At 39.0% G+C, this 20,265-nt stretch overlaps 3 protein-coding genes across 4 annotated transcripts; all 3 read left to right on the top strand.

Moving 5' to 3' along the window:
* Positions 1 to 2,483, top strand: LOC102292695 (proteinase-activated receptor 1-like; the record flags this gene model as incomplete). The annotated part of the gene is made up of 1 exon (XM_005929854.3): positions 1 to 2,483. A coding segment is annotated over one exon (888 nt), but the record flags the coding sequence as incomplete, so codon positions are not given.
* Positions 2,484 to 8,943: 6,460 nt separating this feature from the next.
* On the top strand, positions 8,944 to 16,924 carry LOC102291134 (proteinase-activated receptor 2). Of its 2 annotated transcripts, XR_006054678.1 has the most exons (3): positions 8,944 to 9,231; positions 10,747 to 13,802; positions 14,168 to 14,508. XR_006054678.1 is itself a non-coding variant. In XM_005929849.3 (2 exons), exons 1-2 carry the CDS (start codon positions 13,727 to 13,729, stop codon positions 15,223 to 15,225), a joined length of 1,134 nt encoding a protein of 377 aa, XP_005929911.1. In that variant the 5' UTR covers positions 12,068 to 13,726; the 3' UTR covers positions 15,226 to 16,924. The 2 variants fall into 2 exon arrangements, 1 of the variants encoding a protein (XP_005929911.1); XM_005929849.3 differs by lacking the exon at positions 8,944 to 9,231 and having other exon boundaries at positions 12,068 to 13,802; positions 14,168 to 16,924.
* Positions 16,925 to 17,061: 137 nt separating this feature from the next.
* Positions 17,062 to 19,382, top strand: f2rl1.2 (coagulation factor II (thrombin) receptor-like 1, tandem duplicate 2). The gene is made up of 2 exons (XM_005929848.3): positions 17,062 to 17,269; positions 17,764 to 19,382. The coding sequence occupies exons 1-2, from the start codon at positions 17,209 to 17,211 to the stop codon at positions 18,852 to 18,854; spliced, it is 1,152 nt and encodes a 383-aa protein (XP_005929910.1). The 5' UTR covers positions 17,062 to 17,208; the 3' UTR covers positions 18,855 to 19,382.
* Positions 19,383 to 20,265: the final 883 nt, after the last annotated feature.

Below are 20,265 nucleotides of genomic sequence, written 5' to 3'. Positions count from 1 at the left end.
GATCTGCTCTTTGCACTGATGCTCCCCTTCAAGATCTCCTACCACTTTGAAGGCAACAACTGGAAATTTGGCCCGTCCATGTGCCGCGTGGTCACTGCTGCCTTTTACTGGAACATGTATTGTTCTGTTCTTCTCATAGCTTGCATCAGTGTGGACCGTCTACTTGCTGTAGCTTACCCTATGGCATCTCTTACTTGGAGGAGCCCACAGGCTGCAGTCATAGCCTGCATAATCATGTGGATGTTATCCTTCGCTGGCTCGATTCCCCTTTTTACCATCCACCAGACATTTTACGTCAGTGAGTTGAACATCACCACCTGCCATGATGTCCACTCTACAGATAAGATTGTCTGGTTAAAGACATACTTCCTCACCATCTGCTGTGTCCTCTTCTTCCTGCCTCTGCTCATCACAGTGGTGTCCTACGCTCAGATAATCTGGTCATTGAGCAGAGTCCAACATGATGTTCCAGGAACATCACAGAGGAGAAGAAGAGCAATGGTGATGACATTGACTGTGCTGGTGATATTTTTACTGTGTTTCATGCCCACAAACTGTCTGCTGCTTGCACACTACCAGCAGTTTAACACCGAGAAGAGCCAGGAGGCACCTGATGGCTCTTACGCACTCTATCTGGTGTTTCTGTGTTTGGGAAGTCTGAACTGCCTCCTGGATCCCCTGCTCTACTACTTTGGATCCTCCCAGTGCCAGAAACGACTATCCAACATGGTCAAGTGTAAGAGCATTACACAGAGCAGAGATATCAGAGATACTCAGTCAGCAACTTCTTCATGGAGATTCAGGAGGTCTGGAAAAAACATCTCCACCAGAGGGGGTTCTTTTCAATCAAGCCTCAGAAGCCAAAAGAAGAAATTACTACTCCTCTGAGCTGATATTTTAAATGACTCTTAGCTGTTAAAGTTATGAAATAACATCAGTGATTTGTCATGAAATTTCAGAAGCTGTGAACAGGAGCACGTAGCTAGCAGGAGCGTTTAGAGTTCTGGGCATATCATTCAGAATGAACTGAATACCTTCCACGGCTATCTCAACAGAAACAGCTTTAAATCTTTGTTTCATAGACACACATGATCAGTCACAGATGCCAAAAGGGACACTGACACCAATCCTCAATAGGAGAACTCATGATGGTTCAGGAGCAGTCAGGCTTGAGATGTGTTTTTATGTGTTCAATAAATTCTACTTGTATCTTTTAAGATGTGAATATTTATTTTTAATTATCTAGACCAGTTAGTGCAGATTAAGTAAAAAACCTTTGAACTGGTATATGTTAAAAACTGATCCAAATCTAGGACATATTGTAAAAATAAACATGATTTTTCCACTGCATATAAAAATAAGCCTCAAACATCCTCCCTCATAGTTCCATTTGCTGATTTTTATCTGAATTATATTTATCATTATATCTACATTTATACATCGATTTTCCTTTCTTTTGTTTTCTTTGTGGCAAGCGTATGCCAGTGCTGAGGGGAAGTGGAGGTAATGATGAATAAGGTAAATCAACAGAATGTCACATTCCTGGGTCTGTTGACCCAGCGTTTAAGTTTTAGTTTATTTTGATGTTTATGTTTAAGTTCATTAAGTTAGCTAAGTTCATTTCTTTATTAGATTCCCCTTGTGTTTTCTTCCCCTGTATTTAAGTTTCCCTCAACCTTCATGTGTTTCATGTTTGCATGTCTTTGGTTGAACTTTTATATGTCTGAAATAAAGGGTTATCATCATCAACTGCAGTATTATTAAAGTGCCACCATTTAGGTTGATCAGATAAATATGTGGGATCTGTAATAAACCGTTTCTAATCAGAAGTTTCTTGTTTTGTTTTTTAAATTTAAATTTTAAATTTAGTCGCCACATGTGGGGTTACCTGCTGTCGTGACCCCTTGTAATCAGGAAGTAAAATATAACAGAGAAAGCAGATGTCAGAGCAATTCCTAATATCTCTATACTTCTTTTTATGGATGATACTATATGGATGTAAACTTGCCTGTGCACATGATGTCACCAAGCCTGCTAATAAAAAAAACTGTAGTAGTCTGCTTCCTTATTGTGGGATCTCTGGGATTTGTAATCCCCACTATTGTGTGCATCATAACCTATTTCTCTTCACACACAGGATTTTTCAGTTTAGAACAATCATGCTTGCTAAAGACTTCCTGGAATGCTCTTTAGAGTGCATGTTGAATTTAGGTTGTATGTTTGTTTATTTAGAGTAGAGTTGTTTTCACTAGATTAACAGTGTTCCAAAGAAACCTGGGACCAGGCCAGGCAGGAAACCTGAAACAGCAGGTACAAACAGGTAGGTTTAGGGTGTGTTCTTCAAGGCTGGAACTGTTAGCAGACATTTCAGACACGTTGGCTTTAAGGAAGCCAAAAAAGAAAATATAAAACTGATATATAAATAAAATTAAATTGAATTATCGTCAAACTCAACATGACTTTTTTTTTCTTACAAAGATACGTTTTCTCATTTTAAACATTTGATATCTGTTCAATGTGAATAAACTATGGGTTTATGAGATTTGCAAATGATTTAATTCTAATGTTATTTACATTTTACAGTGGGTCATAATTTTTATATTTTCTTTTAGAATTGTGGATATATATTTTAACAGTTATTTTTTACCCAGTGTTGTGGTTTCAGTTCCCTGTGGATGATTTTTAGCATTATGATCAATGTTTCAGGCTAAAACGTGTCAGATAAAAATGAAAAGACACCCCAGTGTTATGCCTCAAAATAACTCATCTGGCTCAGTCAACAGTACCAAACCCAGTTATACTAATTTATCAGTGACAAGATGAGATAGAAGATAGCCTTCATTAGCCCAAGACATGGGGAAGTTGTTACAACAGCAAAGTAGACAGGAATAAATAGATGCAACTTACCTAACAACAATAATATATTGCAAAAATAGAAGAAAATATACACTATACAGGGTAGAAGAAATATAATTTAAATATATGTACATAAACATTAAATGTGTTTTTGTGTATATGATAAAATGATACGGTTTACTAGTAGCAGGAAAACAGATCGTGTCACAATGCAGTGGTTGGCTGTTATTAGCTGCAGGTATTGTGTACTGCACACTAAGATATGTACAGACCACAGTCTGTACATATGTGGTGTGTTTTCACATCTGTGCATTCACTGCTCAGTGCAGCAACCTGTCACTGAAGGAACTGCTCAGTGCTGTCTGGGTGATCTGTCTGGGGGTGGGAGGTGTTCTCCAGCAGGGATGACAGTTTGACCACCATTCCCCTATAACTGGCTACCTCCACTGGGTCAAGAGGGTGTGTCCAGTCAAGTCATGTGAACACCTAGGTTCAGTGGTGTAGGTAGAGAATGTTTGTGCCTGCAGCAGACACTCCCTGTGGAGTGTCTGCTGCAGGCACAACTACTCTACTAGACACACGGTCTGGATCCTTACATACTGAGGGCGGTTGGTAAGATAGTCCAGGATCCATGTGGTGAGATGCACTCCAGCTTGTCTTTCAAATTTATGTCTGCGATAGTGTTGAAAGCACTAGAAAAAAAAACCCAAACATAATTTCGAGCTCTCAAAATGTAAAAAAAAAAAGAATCTTTCAAATATTTATATGATAGTGCAGTGTGGTAGGACTTGACTTAACCACCAAAGAAGTGCAGGAGACAGATACTGTCCAGTGAGCAAGTGATTTATTCACCATTTTGTGACCAATATTTACACAAAAAAATAAAAAAAACTCAACTCCATAATTAACTCAGTTCAAATAAACATAACTGAACTTAAATCGATGGAAATTAAGGTCAAACTGCACACAGCTACACTGACCTGATCCTTCCTCCCTGAACACCTGCGTTCATCTGTTTAAATAGTTCATTCACCCCTGTACTAATCGATTAAGGTAGGTAAGTCAAACTCTTCTATACTCCAACCTGTACTGCTACTCTTCCTAGCAATAAAACTCTAAGGTATAGTCAATACATATTACAACAAATCAATTTCTCTACTAACACTCTAAAATCAACTTTATTAAATTACAAGGATTCTCCCCCTTCTCCTCCTGGTCTCTTCCTGTGACCTCAGATTAACCAGTAAGCTATAAATACAGGAAGTAAAACCTTCCTTCTTTTGTTCCTGGAACACAGGTAGGTAAGGTGAGTTTAAACAAGACAAATAACAGTTGAACTAAATAACATGTTAACTTAACAAACTTGTCAAAAATTGATTTAAACCAAGATGTGATGTTATATAATCTGTAAAAGTGCAAAAGATAGGCAAACATCTACTATCCAGGGTTTGTTTATTGCAGACTACACATGAAATATGGTTAAATCAAAACAAGAATGTTAACTAAGAATATGGACAAGTGGTACTCACCCATTTTGTCACATGCAGCATCAGATACACTGAAGGCTAGCCTCACCACTGTGCGACTTTGTGCAGTCAATTGGACCTGTAAAAGCTCAGGAAGTCCTAAAAGTGAATACTGTCTCCTTCTTGCAGTCTATCCCATCTGCCAAGTGGCAAGGTAAACCCTGGGCAAGTCACCATTCTGTTCCAGGGCAACCATTTTTAGTGTTTATAAAACAAACACAGAAATAAAAAAAGAAACACAAAGGGGCTCTAACACCAACCCAAAAACTCATAGTGGTTCAGGAGCAGTCTTGCCCAGGTTATAAGCATTACTTATGTTTTCAGTAAATTCTACTTTTATCTTTTATGATGGGAATATTTCTTCCTAGTTATCTAGACCAGTTTGTGCAGTAACAGAAGCTTTTTATGTTTTTTTTCTCACAGGTCTATTACCGGTATGCTGCATGTGTCAATTTTCCTTCAGAATGCATGTTGAATTAATCGTCTGTTTGTTTATTTAGAATATTGGTTTTCACTGTTCCAAGAAAACCTGGAACCAGGTCATCCAGGAAGATATTACTAAATCAACAGGTACAACAGGTAGGTTTAGGGTCTGTTTTCTCAAGGTTGTTAACAGGCATTTCACACACTGTTGGTTTTAAGGAAAACAAGAAGGAAAAGTTTAAGGGAAGGGTTTGCAGATTTAAGCACAATAAGGCCAAACCATGTCCTGTAGCTGTACTAGGGACATGTGTATTTATGCAGTATTAAGACATCATTTGTCCAACATCCAAGTTTCACCTGTGAACGTGTTTTTATAATTATATAGATTTTATATTCATTCATGGTTTTATAATTATAAATTCTTTAGGCTTAAACGTGTCAGAGAGAAATTACATACAAGATGAAGTTTCAGGGTACATCAAATTTGCCAGAAAAGTCAAACTGAGATGTTTTGGATAGCGAAGCATCAAATAAACAGGAGGCTAGACTCGTAACAATTCACTTGTTGAGTTTTGTATGATCAGATGGACAAAATAAAATAGGAAAAAAAGTAGGTTTGTACTTTTTCAAATTTCTTTTAGCTCTCATATAAACTATTTTCTGCAGTTTATTTGTTCTGATTTTCAGAATACACAGTAAAAAAAATAAAATAATCTGCAGCTCTGCTGAGAATCCACAGGTGGGGGTGGTACTTTATTTTGATGGAACAGACTGAGAGACAGACTGGCATCATACCATACTGTCTACTCTTTAAATTTTTCAAATAGGCTTACTACTTCTGGTTTAAGAAATTTGACAGGAGTTATTATTTCACATTGCATGCCAAACATTAAACTGATTTTTAGTCTAAACAGTAACACATGAAAGACAATCTTAATGGTGTATCAGTTGCCTGGGCTTATCGCATACTGAGAGGCAAAAGCATGCATAATTTATAGCATCATCATAGCGTTGTATTGTTTTGTTTTCATTTTGGGTTTGTTCGGCACAGCAACGTAATGAGTGGAGATGTCTATAGGCTGTGGTCACTGTACTTCAGCATCTAGCTAAAGGGAGGAACTTTAAGTGTCAGGTCATTTCAAATGCTGCGCTCAGTGTCCAAACTAAGTTACCTTCTTTTCTGTTTAAACCATTGAAAAACATGAACTGTAACAGTAAATATGTCTTCTTAACTCACATACGAAAGGGAGATGAATGAACACACTGGCACGCAGCTCACACTCAGCTAACAACCAGTCAATACAGAATCAACCAAGGCAAAAGTGTTACTACTCATTTCTCTTTACATTCCCATTGCATACTCCCTACAGTAACACAGTCAAAACAACATTTAAAACAACAATGAAGATATGATATGAGACAAATTTCTCATCTACCACACATACCAACTTTGTACCATCTATAATAACGACAGCATGAACTGTCCACTGACAATTTAGGGGCTGTAATTTACTAATATAATTGTATTAAATTAACTTATACAAGGTTCAGTTATCTTTGCACACAAAAAAGCTGGTCGAAATGTCCTCAAAAGAGCCACTTTTTACTTTTACTTTTTTTACTTTCTTACTTTGAGTACATTTCATAGACTACATTTCCACTTTTACTTGAGCAAAGAAGTTGAATCAGTACTTCAACTTTTATCAGAGTACATTTTAACACAAGTATTTAGACCTCAGAATGTCTGTACTTTTTACTTTTAGAACTTGGAAATACAAACAAGCAGACACGGACACCAGAGGCAACTTAGAGTGATGCTCATTGTGGTTCAGAAGCAGTTATTCCCCACTTTTATTTTTGATGATCTGCATATTTATTTAGAAGTATCTAGCTCAGTTAGTGCAGTTCCAGGTTACCCACTGACCCTAAAGACAGAGCTGACCCAATTCATGCCTCCCCTAAATGACAGATGCTTTTGGTTGCTGCATGTGAAGTGAAGTAAAAACCTTTGCATTGAGAGCGTTAATACTGTAGTAGATCCAAATGTAGAACATATCATAAACAAAACATGCACTCTCTGTGTAAAAGTATGTAGTAAAGTTTTAGACATCATATTCATTTAAAAGAAACCATATGAATAAATGTTTTTGAGTTACAGGATTCGAAAACATTCATTTGTTACTGTGTTTTAAACAAGGAAGGACTGAGAAGCAGTGACACATCGTTCCTGATAAGTTTTTGTATATTGCCCTCTGCTGGTGGCAACCTTGCATTAATATTAAAGCTGTATTTAATTCATTTTTAAGAATAACGTCATATTTCTCTGCTGTCATCCGTGGCTCATCATCCTTTTTTCTTTTTCTCATCTTTTATTTTGGCATTGGCGGTAGTAAAAGGAAGGTGAATGGGAAGGGTTTTATTTGGAAATCTCCTCCCTAAAATTCAAGATTCTTTATTTGTCACATGCATAGTTATACCAGTACAACATGCAGTGAAATGTATCCTCACACGCTCCTCGACTGTGCATGACTGTGTTGATAGTCTGGATTTTTTTACTGTTGAGGAAATACAGGTTTACCTTAAATAAACAGTTTTATGATATTATCATTAATATGAGAAATAAAGGTACTGAGAGAATTTTCGTCTGGATCATCACTTTTCAGATTGTCTCTCAGATCTACATGGCTCAGAAAGAAAGATTCAGACAAAAGGAACCAGTTTCACTATCGGGATCAGTGCAGCAATCAGCCATCAACAGCAAAGCTACCTCAACTTTAAATAGGAGCAAGGAGATGACATGATTGCAAACAGGTGAACTTTGCTCCTCCAGATGTGCAAAATTAAAGGGAAGAAATAAAATACTTAAAGTGCTAATAAGAATAATATCAGCAAACATTCACATACATTCCCACATACATGCTTCAGTCAGCGAATAGATTAATACGAGTGGCGTGATGGAGATTTTTATTGTAGCAGTATTCAGACGTGTTATTGCAGTTGGATAAAAGCTGTTTGAGTTTACAGCAAACGCTGCAGTCCCCTGCAGGAGAGAGAGAGAGAGAGAGAGTAACAAAGAAGAGGGACAAATGGAAAGGACAAGTCAGCACAGGAGGATTTGGAAACCATACAAGATTTAATTTCTTTACACAACAGTCACTTCATTTCCCTGAATGGTATTGCCTAAAGTCACCTGCCAGGAAACTTACCTGTGCAGGCCCACAGTGCGTAGAAGTAGTAAATTGTGAGGCCGTTGGCAGCGCAAATGTCACAGATTAGTAGGCAGAGGACTCACTCGCAGGACTCTGAAGTTTAGAGAGAAGGTGAGGGTTTATTTGCAATGTGACACCAAGTGAGAATATATACATATATACAGTGGAACAGATAACACGGGGCTCCAGGGAGTAGGGCGGCGTCCGAAGGGAAGGTCCAAGACGGGGGTACACACACGCTCTTCTTCCACTTGATCCGTAACTCAAAAATGTCCACACTAAGAAGCTCACGCTCACTCACACACATCCACAGAAATCCAGACGGCAGGGAGTCTAGAAGGCCTGTACACAGAGGAAAAAACAAAGTCAGGAGGAAACTCTAGGGGATCAAAGGAACACTTTCATAGGCAACGCTACACTGACACTTGGTAATGTGACGATCCAGCGAGGAAGCAGCCTCTCTTGCCATCTTAAGTAGTCTGCCAGGATCAGTGTGAATGAGCCACAGGTGTGTGTTCAGGGTGGGTTCAGAAGCGGGGAACCAAGGTCCAGTTCCGCCCTGGTGGGAGAGGTTAAGACAAAAAATACACACACCACGACCTCTCCAGATCTTGAGAACCATGACAGCAAACGCATATTGATCACATTTTTCACATTTCACATTTTGTGAAAATGGGATTAGATCATCTGTCCTTGCTTTCATAACCTAAAATATGTCAAAGACAATGCTTAATTTATTTAATTTAAGAAGTGAGATCACAAATAAACATTTATTAAAAAATAAACATGAACAAATGATAAATAAAGTGAAGAAAGTAATGCCAAATTTACTGAGACTGAAAATAAGAGTTTCAAATTAGTTTGAATAAAATAAAAGCACTATTTTTTGCCACTGACAGCATGATAAGATACATGAGTGTGGAAAATGTTCTTCAGTATGTGTTCTTAATGTATCTGGCTACCGATAATTTTTTCCCACTGAGTAATTGGAGCTCCGAAGAAACCTGAACTAGATCACACAGGCAGATATGACGCAAACAGCAGGCACAAACTTGTCATTTAAGGGTGTATTCATTGAAGCTGGCATTTTAAGGAGACGGAAACCTTTAAGGAAGTCAAATAATTTCCTAACAAGAGAGCTACAGACATGGCTTCACCACATTTCTTGTTGTTCCTTCTCATTAATTTCTGCTGCATTTCTGCCTCAAATACCTCAGGTAAGCTTGAAAACACTGTTTTGTCTTGAACTGTTCAGTCTCTGCCCTCTACTCATATACAGAGGGAATATTAATATATTAATACGATTTTGTTACCTGTCGTTATTAATATTTTAAACTCAGTATCCTACACAGAGTCAGTATTTTTTATTTATTTATTTATTTAAGATATTTATGCAATTATCTAGAGTCAATCTACCTGCAACACATTTCAATCACAAAATAATACCTTAGCAGAAAAACTAAAGAAATTTGTGGTTGGTTCATTATTTCTTGATGATAACTATGCTCCTTGCCAATAAATATTATTTCTGTTGGAAAACCTCTTTCTGTCCCCCTAAACTGTCGAGGTCCACAGCTGCAGATGCATGGAAGCAAAAATTCTTAACAAAAAGTGAGTCACTTAATAAGGCTGGTGAAACATACAAAACAAAAGGCAGGAAAACAGTAAGACAAAACTAACAAGAACTAAACAGGGAGAACTCAAATACTAAATGCTAAGGACATAGAACACGAAACTAGGACATAACAAAACCTGAACATGGGAACTTGGATCGTGACATGAGAAGACCAGACGACGTGACGATGAACAAAGGGAAACTCACACAATAAATAAAGGTGAGGAGGGGTGTGGAAACACACGGGGCGAGAGAGCAAGTGGACACAGAGGGACGAGAGCCAAAGGTTAATGACACAACCCCCTGACATAAATAATGCCAAATTTGTAAGGAAAATGCATTTTTAGGTTGAGCAACAGAGTTGAGTATGTGGGTTGTACTCATGCTGATGGTGAACAGCATATGCTGCTCTTCTTTAATGTCATTTGTTGTCATTTGTCGAAGTAAAAACACACATTGGCAGTTAAACAATCTATTCTTTTAACAATCTTCTTTTAACAATCCAGTACTTCAGGGTGGAATAATCATACATAGCCACAACAGCCTATTTGGGGTCGGTGCACAAAAGAGAGGAATCTCAGGATGTGCCTAATGTTTTAAAATATTAACATGAAAGTAGTCTATTCTAGCGACAGGTTTATTTTTTAAGAATTCATTCATTCAACCTCCTGAGTTTCAGTTGCCTGTAGATCACGTCTTATAACTATCATGAATGTCTAAGGCTAAAAAGTGTCAAAAAGTAATGGCTCATGTTACAAGCTAGTGTGGCGCTTCAGAATAACAGCCAAGATACTAACTTTTCAGTAAAATGCTGTCAAGGCACTGGGTCATTATTAAATTTCAAGTTTTGTTGATTTAAATGTTCTATTCTGAATTGTTTAATATCAGAATAGTTGTTTAATATTTTCAGCATATTTGTTTTGTGTATTCTTTAGTTTAATCCCTCCTTCAGTCTTTCTTCCTTCTGTGCCATGTCTTCAGTGTTTGCTTTATTCGTGTTTCTGTGTTTTACCCATTTAGTTTTTGGAGTTCCTCCTTTATTATAAGATTTAATGTTCCTTCTACTTCCATATCTATATCTTAGATCACAGTGGCAGTGCTTTTTTTCTCCTTTTAGGCACTCAAAAAAATAAAACAAAGACACCAACTGGAGCAGGTTTTGCTGTCCTACCATCATCAAAAGAAAGAGTTACTTCAGAAGAGGCACTGGAGTTTCTTACTGGCCCTGTGTCCACCATCCTTTTACCTTGCTTTTACACACTGATCTGCTTTATCAGTGTGCCAATTAACATCTTTGCCATAATGGTCTTCAATTGTTGGATCCGTCCCAAGACGCCAGCTGCAATTTATATGCTGAACCTGGCCTTAGCTGATCTGCTCTTTGCACTGATGCTCCCCTTCAAGATCTCCTACCACTTTGAAGGCAACAACTGGAAATTTGGCTCGTCCATGTGCAGCGTGGTCACTGCTGCCTTTTACTGGAACATGTATTGCTCTGTTCTTCTCATAGCTTGCATCAGTGTGGACCGTCTACTTGCTGTAGTTTATCCCATTGACTCTCTGGCTTGGAGAAGCTCACGGACCACAGTCATAGCCTGCATAACCATGTGGGTGTTATCCTTTGCTGGCTCTGTGCCTCTTGTTTCCTCTGATCAGACTTTTAACCTAACTAAGTTGAATATCACCACCTGCCATGATGTCCACTCCACAAATAAGATCATCTGGTTAAAGACATACTTTGTCACTCTCTGCTGCCTCCTCTTCTTCCTACCTCTCCTCATCACAGTGGTGTCCTACACTCGAGTCATCTGCTCGCTGAGCAGACTCCAATATGATGTTCCAGAAACATCACACAGGAAAAGAAGAGCAGTAATGATGACTTTGACTGTGCTGGTGATATTTTTGCTGTGTTTCGTGCCTACAAACTGCCTGCTGCTCGCACACTACCTGCAACTTAACACAGAGAAGAGCCAGGAGGCACCCGATGGCTCTTACGCACTCTATCTGGTGTTTCTGTGTTTGGGAAGTCTGAACTGCCTGCTGGATCCCCTGCTCTACTACTTTGGATCCTCGCAGTTCCGGAAACAACTATCCAACATGTTGAAGTGTAATAATGACAATAGCACTCATTCACCATCTTATTTATGAAGATTCAGCAAAAGACAAATGCTGAAATCCAGTCAAACAGAAAAGTCCAGAATCAAGACCTCAGTTACCAGAGCGGGTTCTTTCCAAACAAGCCTCAAAAGCCAAAAAAGGACAAGCCAAACAAGAAATTACTGGCCTGACTGACTGTCACACTTTCATTGATTCTGAACTGTTATTTTAAAGTTATAATATAACATCAGCAATTTGTCATAATTTGTCAAAGCTGCTGACATAAGAGCATGTAGCTAACAGGAAGATTTTAAATTCTCTATATTCACGATTAGAATAAACTGAATACCTTCCACTTCTTTGTGAACCGGTCATGTCAACAGAAACAGTTTTAAATCTTGGGGTCATGGCTACACATGGTCAATGAGAGATCCTTTTAAGAAACAAGAAAGAAAACACCAGGAGAGAAAATATGCATTTACATAAACAATATACATTCCATAGGACAAGAGGTGGGGTCCAACCTGGGCAAGTTGCCCATCTCTCGCAAAGCTAACATTATGAGTAATTATATATTAGAAAATAAAGACAACGTGTGGTTCAGGAGTTGTTGGCAGTTCAGAAGTATTTTTTTTCTATGTTTAATAAACTGTACTTTAATCTTTTATTATGTGTATTGTGTGTTTTTTTCTTCTTCTAGCTATCTAGAATTAGATGGACACGAATATAATGTCCCAGAGGTATTCTGTTGGATTTCAGTCAGACGACCGTGAGGTCTAGTCAATGGTATAAATTCCTTCATTCTGCAGGAACTGCCTGTATATTCTCACATTGTCTTGCATCACAAGAACCCTGCACTGTGAATCCCTCCATGGATATGCCTCCACAGAGCATCACTGACCCATTTCCAAATCTGTCATGCTGAACGATTTACAGGCAACATAGCTACTCCATAGGAACCTACTCTCATCTGTGAAAAGCACAAGGTGCAAGCGGTCGCCCTGGTATTTCTGGTATTCTATGGCAAATGCCAATCTGGCTCCATGGCACCAGGCAGTGAGCACAGTGCCCACTAGAGGACATAAGGAGCTCAGGCCTGAGACCTTTCTGATTGTTTGGTCAGATACATTCAGACCAGTGTCCTGCTGGAGGTCGTTTTGTGCATATTGGGCTGTTCATCTTTGCATAACTGAGATAATCTGATTTAAAAAATGTGTCTTCTATTTTTTTCCTTTTTATTAGGCAGAATATCTGGGATACTCATTTTTTATTTGTATTGAAATACATGCAAAACCTTGTAGAATAAGCATCTACACATTGGAGATGTTTTTTTAAATCTGTAAGCAGCAATGTCCATGTGCCTTTCTCTCCAGCAGGTAGCGCTACATTACAGTTAAGTAACACTCTCCACAAACACTCTGCATTGTCAAGTTGCAATTAAATCCAAATCCATCTTGGCTGTCCTTCTGATGCATTTTAGGAATTCAGACATCCTTCAACAACATGTACTGAGACTGCGTTTCACATCACAGTCTGGGGCGGCAGAGGATGCATAAGCCGCACCCGCCGGTTAAATTTTCTTGTGGTTCCATTCTAGGTTTTATGGTAGTGTTTGTCTTTCGCTGACTATTGTTTAGGTCCGTAAAATCTTCAATGTAACTTTTAGTGCTTTTAGTATCATACAAAAATCGTGAAATTCTCCGCGGATTTATTTTTAAATAAATAATAACACGCCATACCCCTGAACATTGATCAGCAAAGCTGGAAAAGCACTGCCATAAAGCTTCGGCTAGAAGCGCAAGTCAAGCCCAGACAGGGCTGGCCTGAGTCTTACGCAAGGTCTCTTGTAAAGTCACCTGACATCACGCTGGTATGTAAATTAGCTGACTGTGGGCTCTGTCAGCTAGTTCGCCGGCGCTAGCGGTTAAAACATGGTTTAAGGTCGCTGCCGATAGACCGCGTTCGCTATAATATTGTGTTTTAAACTAAGTTTTGCAGTCATGTCGTGGACTACAGGATCGATTCACCTGTTCCTGATTTTGTGTTTTACACAAACTTGCCTGACGATGCACCCAGGTAATATTTCAACCTGTTGATTTAGCCATTATTACCATACCGTAGTGACTGGCAAACTGTTCATTTTGAAAATAATTGGATGTTTTGATTTATTAATTTGATCTTTTTTTAAAGTGCCGAAGTCTTATGTCAGTGCTTGATGTTTTAGTCTTGGATATATTCATTTGTTTGCATCAGTGTGATTGGTCAGAAACAGCTACATTTTAATGGATGTTGTAATGCATACAGGTGACTCATAAACATACTAACACAAACGGGTCAAAGTGCCCTAAGCTTAAGGAACTGGGTGTGACATTTGTTCCTATACACACCGTAAACCTGTTATTCTTCTGCTTTTCATATATTTTCATATTGTGACTTCACAGAAACCAGAGGCTTCACAGGTACAGAGAATAATGGAAGCCTGTGGATCAATCCAAATGACGAAAACGTCCTGAGCGGTCGCCTTACAACCGTCTTTCTCCCAATCATTTACATAATTGTGTTTTTGGTGGGTCTCCCCACCAATGCCTTGGCAATCTGGGTCTTCCTCTTCAGGACCAAGAAAAAGCACCCATCTTCGATCTACATGGCCAACCTGGCTCTGGCTGACCTGCTCTTTGTCATCTGGCTCCCCTTAAAAATCGCTTACCACTTCAATGGCAACAACTGGATCTATGGAGAAGGATTATGCAAAGTGCTGGTAGCATTTTTCTACGGCAACATGTACTGCTCAGTTGCCTTTATTGCATGTATAAGTGTTCAGCGTTATTGGGCCGTGGTTCACCCGCTGTCTCAGCAACAGAAGAGAAACCGTGTAGCTGTTTCTGTCTCCGTCACTATCTGGGTGGTGGTCTGGCTCATCAGCATCCCTCTCTATCTGTATAATCAAGAAGTTAAGATAGCAAGACTCGAAATCCTGACCTGCCATGATGTCACCAAGCCCTCTCAGAAGAAGATTGCAGCAGGCTACTTTCTGACAATGGGAATGCTGGGATTTGTCGTTCCCACTATTGTGTGCATCGTATCTTATGTTCTCATGCTGAAGGCTCTCAGGAACAGCATGAAGGATCCTGCCATTGCCAAGAGACGCAAAAAGGCTGTGGTCTTGATCGTCACTGTCCTTGTTATGTTTTTATTGTGCTTCACCCCGAGTAACATTATGCTGATGGTGCATTACATCCTCCTGCTTAAAGGGGCGGACAACAACTTGTATGGGTTTTACATCACGACCCTGTGCTTGGCCAGTCTCAACAGCTGTTTTGACCCTTTTGTTTACTATTTCATCTCCGAAGACTTCAGGGAGCACGTGAAGAACACATTCCTGTGTCGAAGTGAGCGGACAGCGCAGAGGATGAGGGTCTCCTTCAGCGCTTTGAAGTTCTCCAAAAAAAGCAACTCGTATACGTCAGGGTCAGGGAACACACGGAGCACGGATTGTTAGTGAATTCTTGATTATTTTATTTTTTTTAAGACTTGTTTTTATCATTTTACTGAACTGTCAAAAGGACTTCCTGGTTTGTTACAGGTGAACAAGTCAGTTTGACTTTTAATGTTACTGATTTTTAAAGTTTTGTAAAATCTTTGCTTTCATTTGTTTTGTTTTGTTTGTTTGTTTTTCTTGTTTAATGTGTAACATTTCTTAAAGCTGCTTTAATTTAATTTATCCAGGATGTGATCAATTGCTTTAGACATTACAAACGTGTCCAAAATTGTGCCATAATTTTTATTGAGAGCAACTCTGACAGCTTGTGCTAGAGTGCTTTGCTGCCTTGCTTACATAACATTTAGCGTATATCAAAGAAGATGAAGTCAGTTTTTGTTTGTTTTTTGGTAAATCTTTTTACTATATTTAAAAGGTTCTCAATAAAAGTATCACCTCAATTAATTGTGCTTTCTCACTGCATACTTGTTAGGTGTTATCCATCAGCTCACTATTGCTAACCGAACTGGTTACATTTGTGCACAATTCTTTAAATTAATTGAAGTTCTCTGATTTCAGTGCCATTAATTTTAATAAGTAAAAATAATGTTTTATAAAACTGGAAAATGTAATATAATATTAAATGATATTGCTTTTATTGGTTTTCCATTATGCTTCTGACAGTTTGTGAATCAAGTATGCAGTTGCATAAATGCCATTGCATGTGGCATTAAAAGTGTTTCTGTTACTCACTTTGTTTGGTCATCAACATTTCCTCTGACTGTATCATCAGGTAAATAGTTAGAAATGTCAAGCTAGATGTTCCTTATTTTCAAAATGCAGTCAGCTTTGTGTTCCAGAAATTTCCACCGCTGTTCTTTTTGGTGGGTTAACATACACACAGATAGAGATATAGATAGATAGATATACACAAATCATGTATTTTGAATATCGCATTGGAGGACTAAAGAGCTTCATTTTGGGTCTTCTTGTTTTCATGACCTGCCAAATAATGATCACTTACTACAGTACAGTGAGAATTCCTTCATTTAAATATGCAGTTATAATTTTTGCCTTTGAGCAGAGTTTGGTTTCCTGAAGTAGCTCAAAAGTTCCCTCACAAAGGGAACTATGAGTTCATACAATTTTTTTTTTCTTTCTTTCTACAAGCTCAGATTGTACAGAATGTACCACAGCACACCTCGGCACACCTACACAGGAGAGACAGATCATATCTCTTACACAGTTACATGTTTTGCCCCTTTTGCACGTATTTTCATATAATTTAACTAATTATTTACATGGCTAGATACCAAGAGGAAGAGAGATGGCATGATATTAAAAAACAAACAGTGTGTATTCACAAAATCATAATTTCAGCCACACAAAAACATACTTAAGACCCACCTTTTCCCTACAGTTCATTTATATATTTACAGTGTTGATATTTCCTGTCTGCTGTGCGGTGGTCTGTAGTTTGTGTAACTCTGAAAATAAAACCAAATGACTAGTTGAAGCATCAATCAACAGAACATTCGTCAACTTAACGTGTTTGACTTTAGGCCTGTTTGCTGGCCATGTTTTCTCTTTTTTTCTAAACGATAAACACTCAAAAAACTAATGTCAGATTTGAAATAAGTTTCTACTTCAGTATCAATAAAATTCAGCCACCCTTCATTTACCACTGACAACGGAATTTTAAAAATGATAATAAAATAATTCTTTATAATGTGTGGTAAAGGTGCCTGTAACTTATATGGCATGTTTATTTACTGCGTGTTTTGTTCTCACTGAATCAACGGAGCTCCACAGAAACCCGTAACAGGAAATGCACCTGAGGGCGGACCGGGCGGGCGGGTTTGGACATGACGCAAGCGTAGGAACAGGTACTCTCGGGGTGTGTCCTTCAATGTTGGAGAAGTCGTCGGACATTTAAGACTCAGCTGGCTGTTAAGAGGTCGAGAAAAGGAGAATTTGCACCGAGAGAGTCTCGGTGATAGAAACATGGGTTCAACACGGTTACTGTGGCTGTTGGTTATTTTGTGCTGCGGCTCCGTCTCATCACGTAAGTTCAAAGTCCCTGCGCTGTCTCGACATGCCAGGGTGCTGTTATACCGAGCTCGGCTCATGTTTTGTTTTGTTGTTGTTGTCACGGTCTAAAGCCGGGTGTCTAAAGAGCAAATATTTTAACCGAGCTCTTTTTAAACTGGGATTGTAGTAACTTCACAAAAGAGAAAACTTTCGGGAAATAAAGGCTTACTTTTCAAAACTTAAGAAGATACTTGACACAGGATCGTTTTTACGGTTTTAACAGATCCTTATCATTATCATGTATGCTTTAGACCAAAAGGTTCTGTGCGTAATGAAACGACTCCTGTCTGAGGCCATTGTGATGCCTCAAATAACTTGTTTGGCTCAGCCAACAGAACTAAACCCAAATTTAGTTTGGGGGGGGTCTGTAATAACAACTTAAATGATAAGCTGTCATTGGTGTTCTGTCTGCTGGTTAATCAGTAATTTAAACTGTAATATTTATTTCCGTTTGTATATGTGTTTTAGAGAGAGGCCGGACGTTCATCGGACAAAAGGACCCTGAAGATTCAAACCAAGTTGTTGTGGATGAGGAAGTATCAGCTACGCTTAAGAGTAGCCTCACCACAGTCTTCTTCCCGATCGTCTACATCATCATATTTGCAGTTGGACTTCCGGCCAATGGCATGGCAATCTGGGTCTTTCTCTTCAGGACCAAAAAGAAGCACCCTTCATCAATATACATGGCCAACCTGGCTCTGGCTGACCTGCTCTTTGTCATTTGGATTCCATTAAAAATACACTACCACATAAACGGCAACAACTGGATCTATGGAGAGCCTCTCTGCAAAGTCCTAGTGAGCTTCTTCTACGGGAACATGTATTGCTCTATTCTGTTCATCACCTGCCTGAGCGTGCAGAGGTACTGGGTTGTGGCTCACCCGCTCTCTCAGCAGAGGAAGAATAATAAAATTGCCATTGGTGTCTCTGTAGCTATCTGGGCTTTTATCTGGGTCACCACCACTCCTCTGTACCTGTATGACCACACGACCAAGCTAAAAGACCCCAACGTAACCACATGTCATGATGTGACTGTCATAAAGGACCTAGAAATTCCATTCGAGTCTATCAGGTTGCCATTCATCTACTTTATCATGATGGGAACAGTTGTGTTCCTAATCCCTTGCATAGTGATCATTGTAGCCTATGCTATGTTGCTGAAGGCTCTGGGGACAAGCATGGAGGAAAGTACAGCATCAAAGAACCGACACAAAGTTGTGGTGTTGATCGGAATCGTCCTGGTGACCTTCCTTGTGTGCTTTATTCCCAGTAACATCATGCTGCTGGTGCATTACGGTTTACAAAAGAACAGTATAGGAAATCATGGTTACAACGTCTACATCTCTACTTTGTGCTTGGCAAGTCTCAACAGCTGCCTGGACCCATTCATCTACTACTTTGTGTCTGAGGATTTCAGAAACCATGTGAAGAACACTCTGCTGTGTAGGAGCAGCAGGGCTGTGGAGCAAATGAGAGTTTCCTTCAGTTCCATGAAATATTCCAAGAAGAGCAAAGCATACGTGTCAGATGTTGGGACCACGCAGAGCAGCACCTGTTAGTGAGAAAAGGAGAGGAGAGACTCTGATTCCAGGCCTGGTTGTGCTTTTACACTGTAAACACTGTAAACAAAAAAAAAAACACATACCAGATGGACTCTGGTAACCAAAGATGAACTTTTATTTATAATTTGAGCCACTTGGCATTAAAATGTGAAATGTATATGAGTGCCTGTGTTACGGGTCCACACCTGCTTCATACTGACATGCAGAGCTTTGAATGGACTAATGTGCTTCTTCCTGTGGTTTTGACTGATTATCTTTGAATATCAATAGAAATGTAATTTAATATGAATGACATTTATACTATAGACACATTAACCTGTTCAGAGAGCTTGTAAATATATTGATTTTTATGAGATAAATTTGCTTTTTTTTATATATACACTCACAATTCATGCATCCAGCAAGTTTTATTTTTGTCATTTTAAAGCCCTTTTATCACGCTTTTGCTTATTCAAAACAAAAAAAAAATGAAGGGAGAACAGTTGACATTGTTACTAAGTTTCTTAAATAAATGGTAAAACAACAGGATTTAGTATCTGTGAAACTTCTTTTGTGCTATTACGTAACTGATAACGTTCCTGTGACTCGTGAGTCACTATTCTCATTTTCGTCCTGCAGCTGGATGAGACGCAGTGTCATTGATGAGTCTCGGGCAGTAATTCCTGGAATGTTGTTGTGTAGAAACTCGGTGCAACTTCACACAGTGTAAAGGCCAGCGTTTTAAGCTTGAACTTTTAATGTTCACTCCTGTTTGGTAAATGAGCTTAGAGTGGAGAGTGTTGAGGAATGATTAACAGATCAGTGAGGACGACCTACATATAATTGCATTTTCTACCGAGTGGTTTTAGTGGCAGACTAGTTTCACCTCTGAAACATAAATAGCTAGTTTCACGTCATCTTTATTCATTTGGTTTAACCCAGTTAGTGTTTTGTATTTTATAAAAAAAAATTAATGGTGTGCAGTCCTCTTAGAGGCCAGTATTGTTACACTTTTTTTCAGTCGACATTGCCAGCGTCTAAAAGACAATATGGTCAACAAATGTATAAAGGGAAAATCTACAGCAGTCTTTTCTCTGTAGATAAGGAGTAGGTAAACTGCCGTGGTTCAAACACTGACCCCACCCATTTACCCGCCACCATCCCCCCCAGGTACACGTACACACACAAACAGGCCAAGAATGCTGCTTCCCATTTAACGACTGGTTGTGGGAGCGCTCTGAGGTAAATGATTGTTATGGAGTGTCACCTTACCTTTTGTCAGCGCTCTGTGTAAAATGCGTTCTTTGCACACGTTGGGGGCAGGGACAGGACACACCCTGCCCTGGTTGCATTCACGTAGCTCCACAGACAGGCACAGGCACAGTTCACGTTTATTCAGGAACCACTTGTTGGATTTCCTCTGAGCAAA

The sequence above is a fragment of the Haplochromis burtoni genome, unplaced genomic scaffold, assembly GCF_018398535.1.
Source record: "Haplochromis burtoni strain Fernald_Lab_line unplaced genomic scaffold, NCSU_Asbu1 Contig_107, whole genome shotgun sequence".
Lineage (NCBI taxonomy): Eukaryota > Metazoa > Chordata > Actinopteri > Cichliformes > Cichlidae > Haplochromis > Haplochromis burtoni.
The sequence above is the reverse complement of the archived record's forward strand: the minus strand, read 5'-3'. Positions and strand labels throughout refer to the sequence as shown.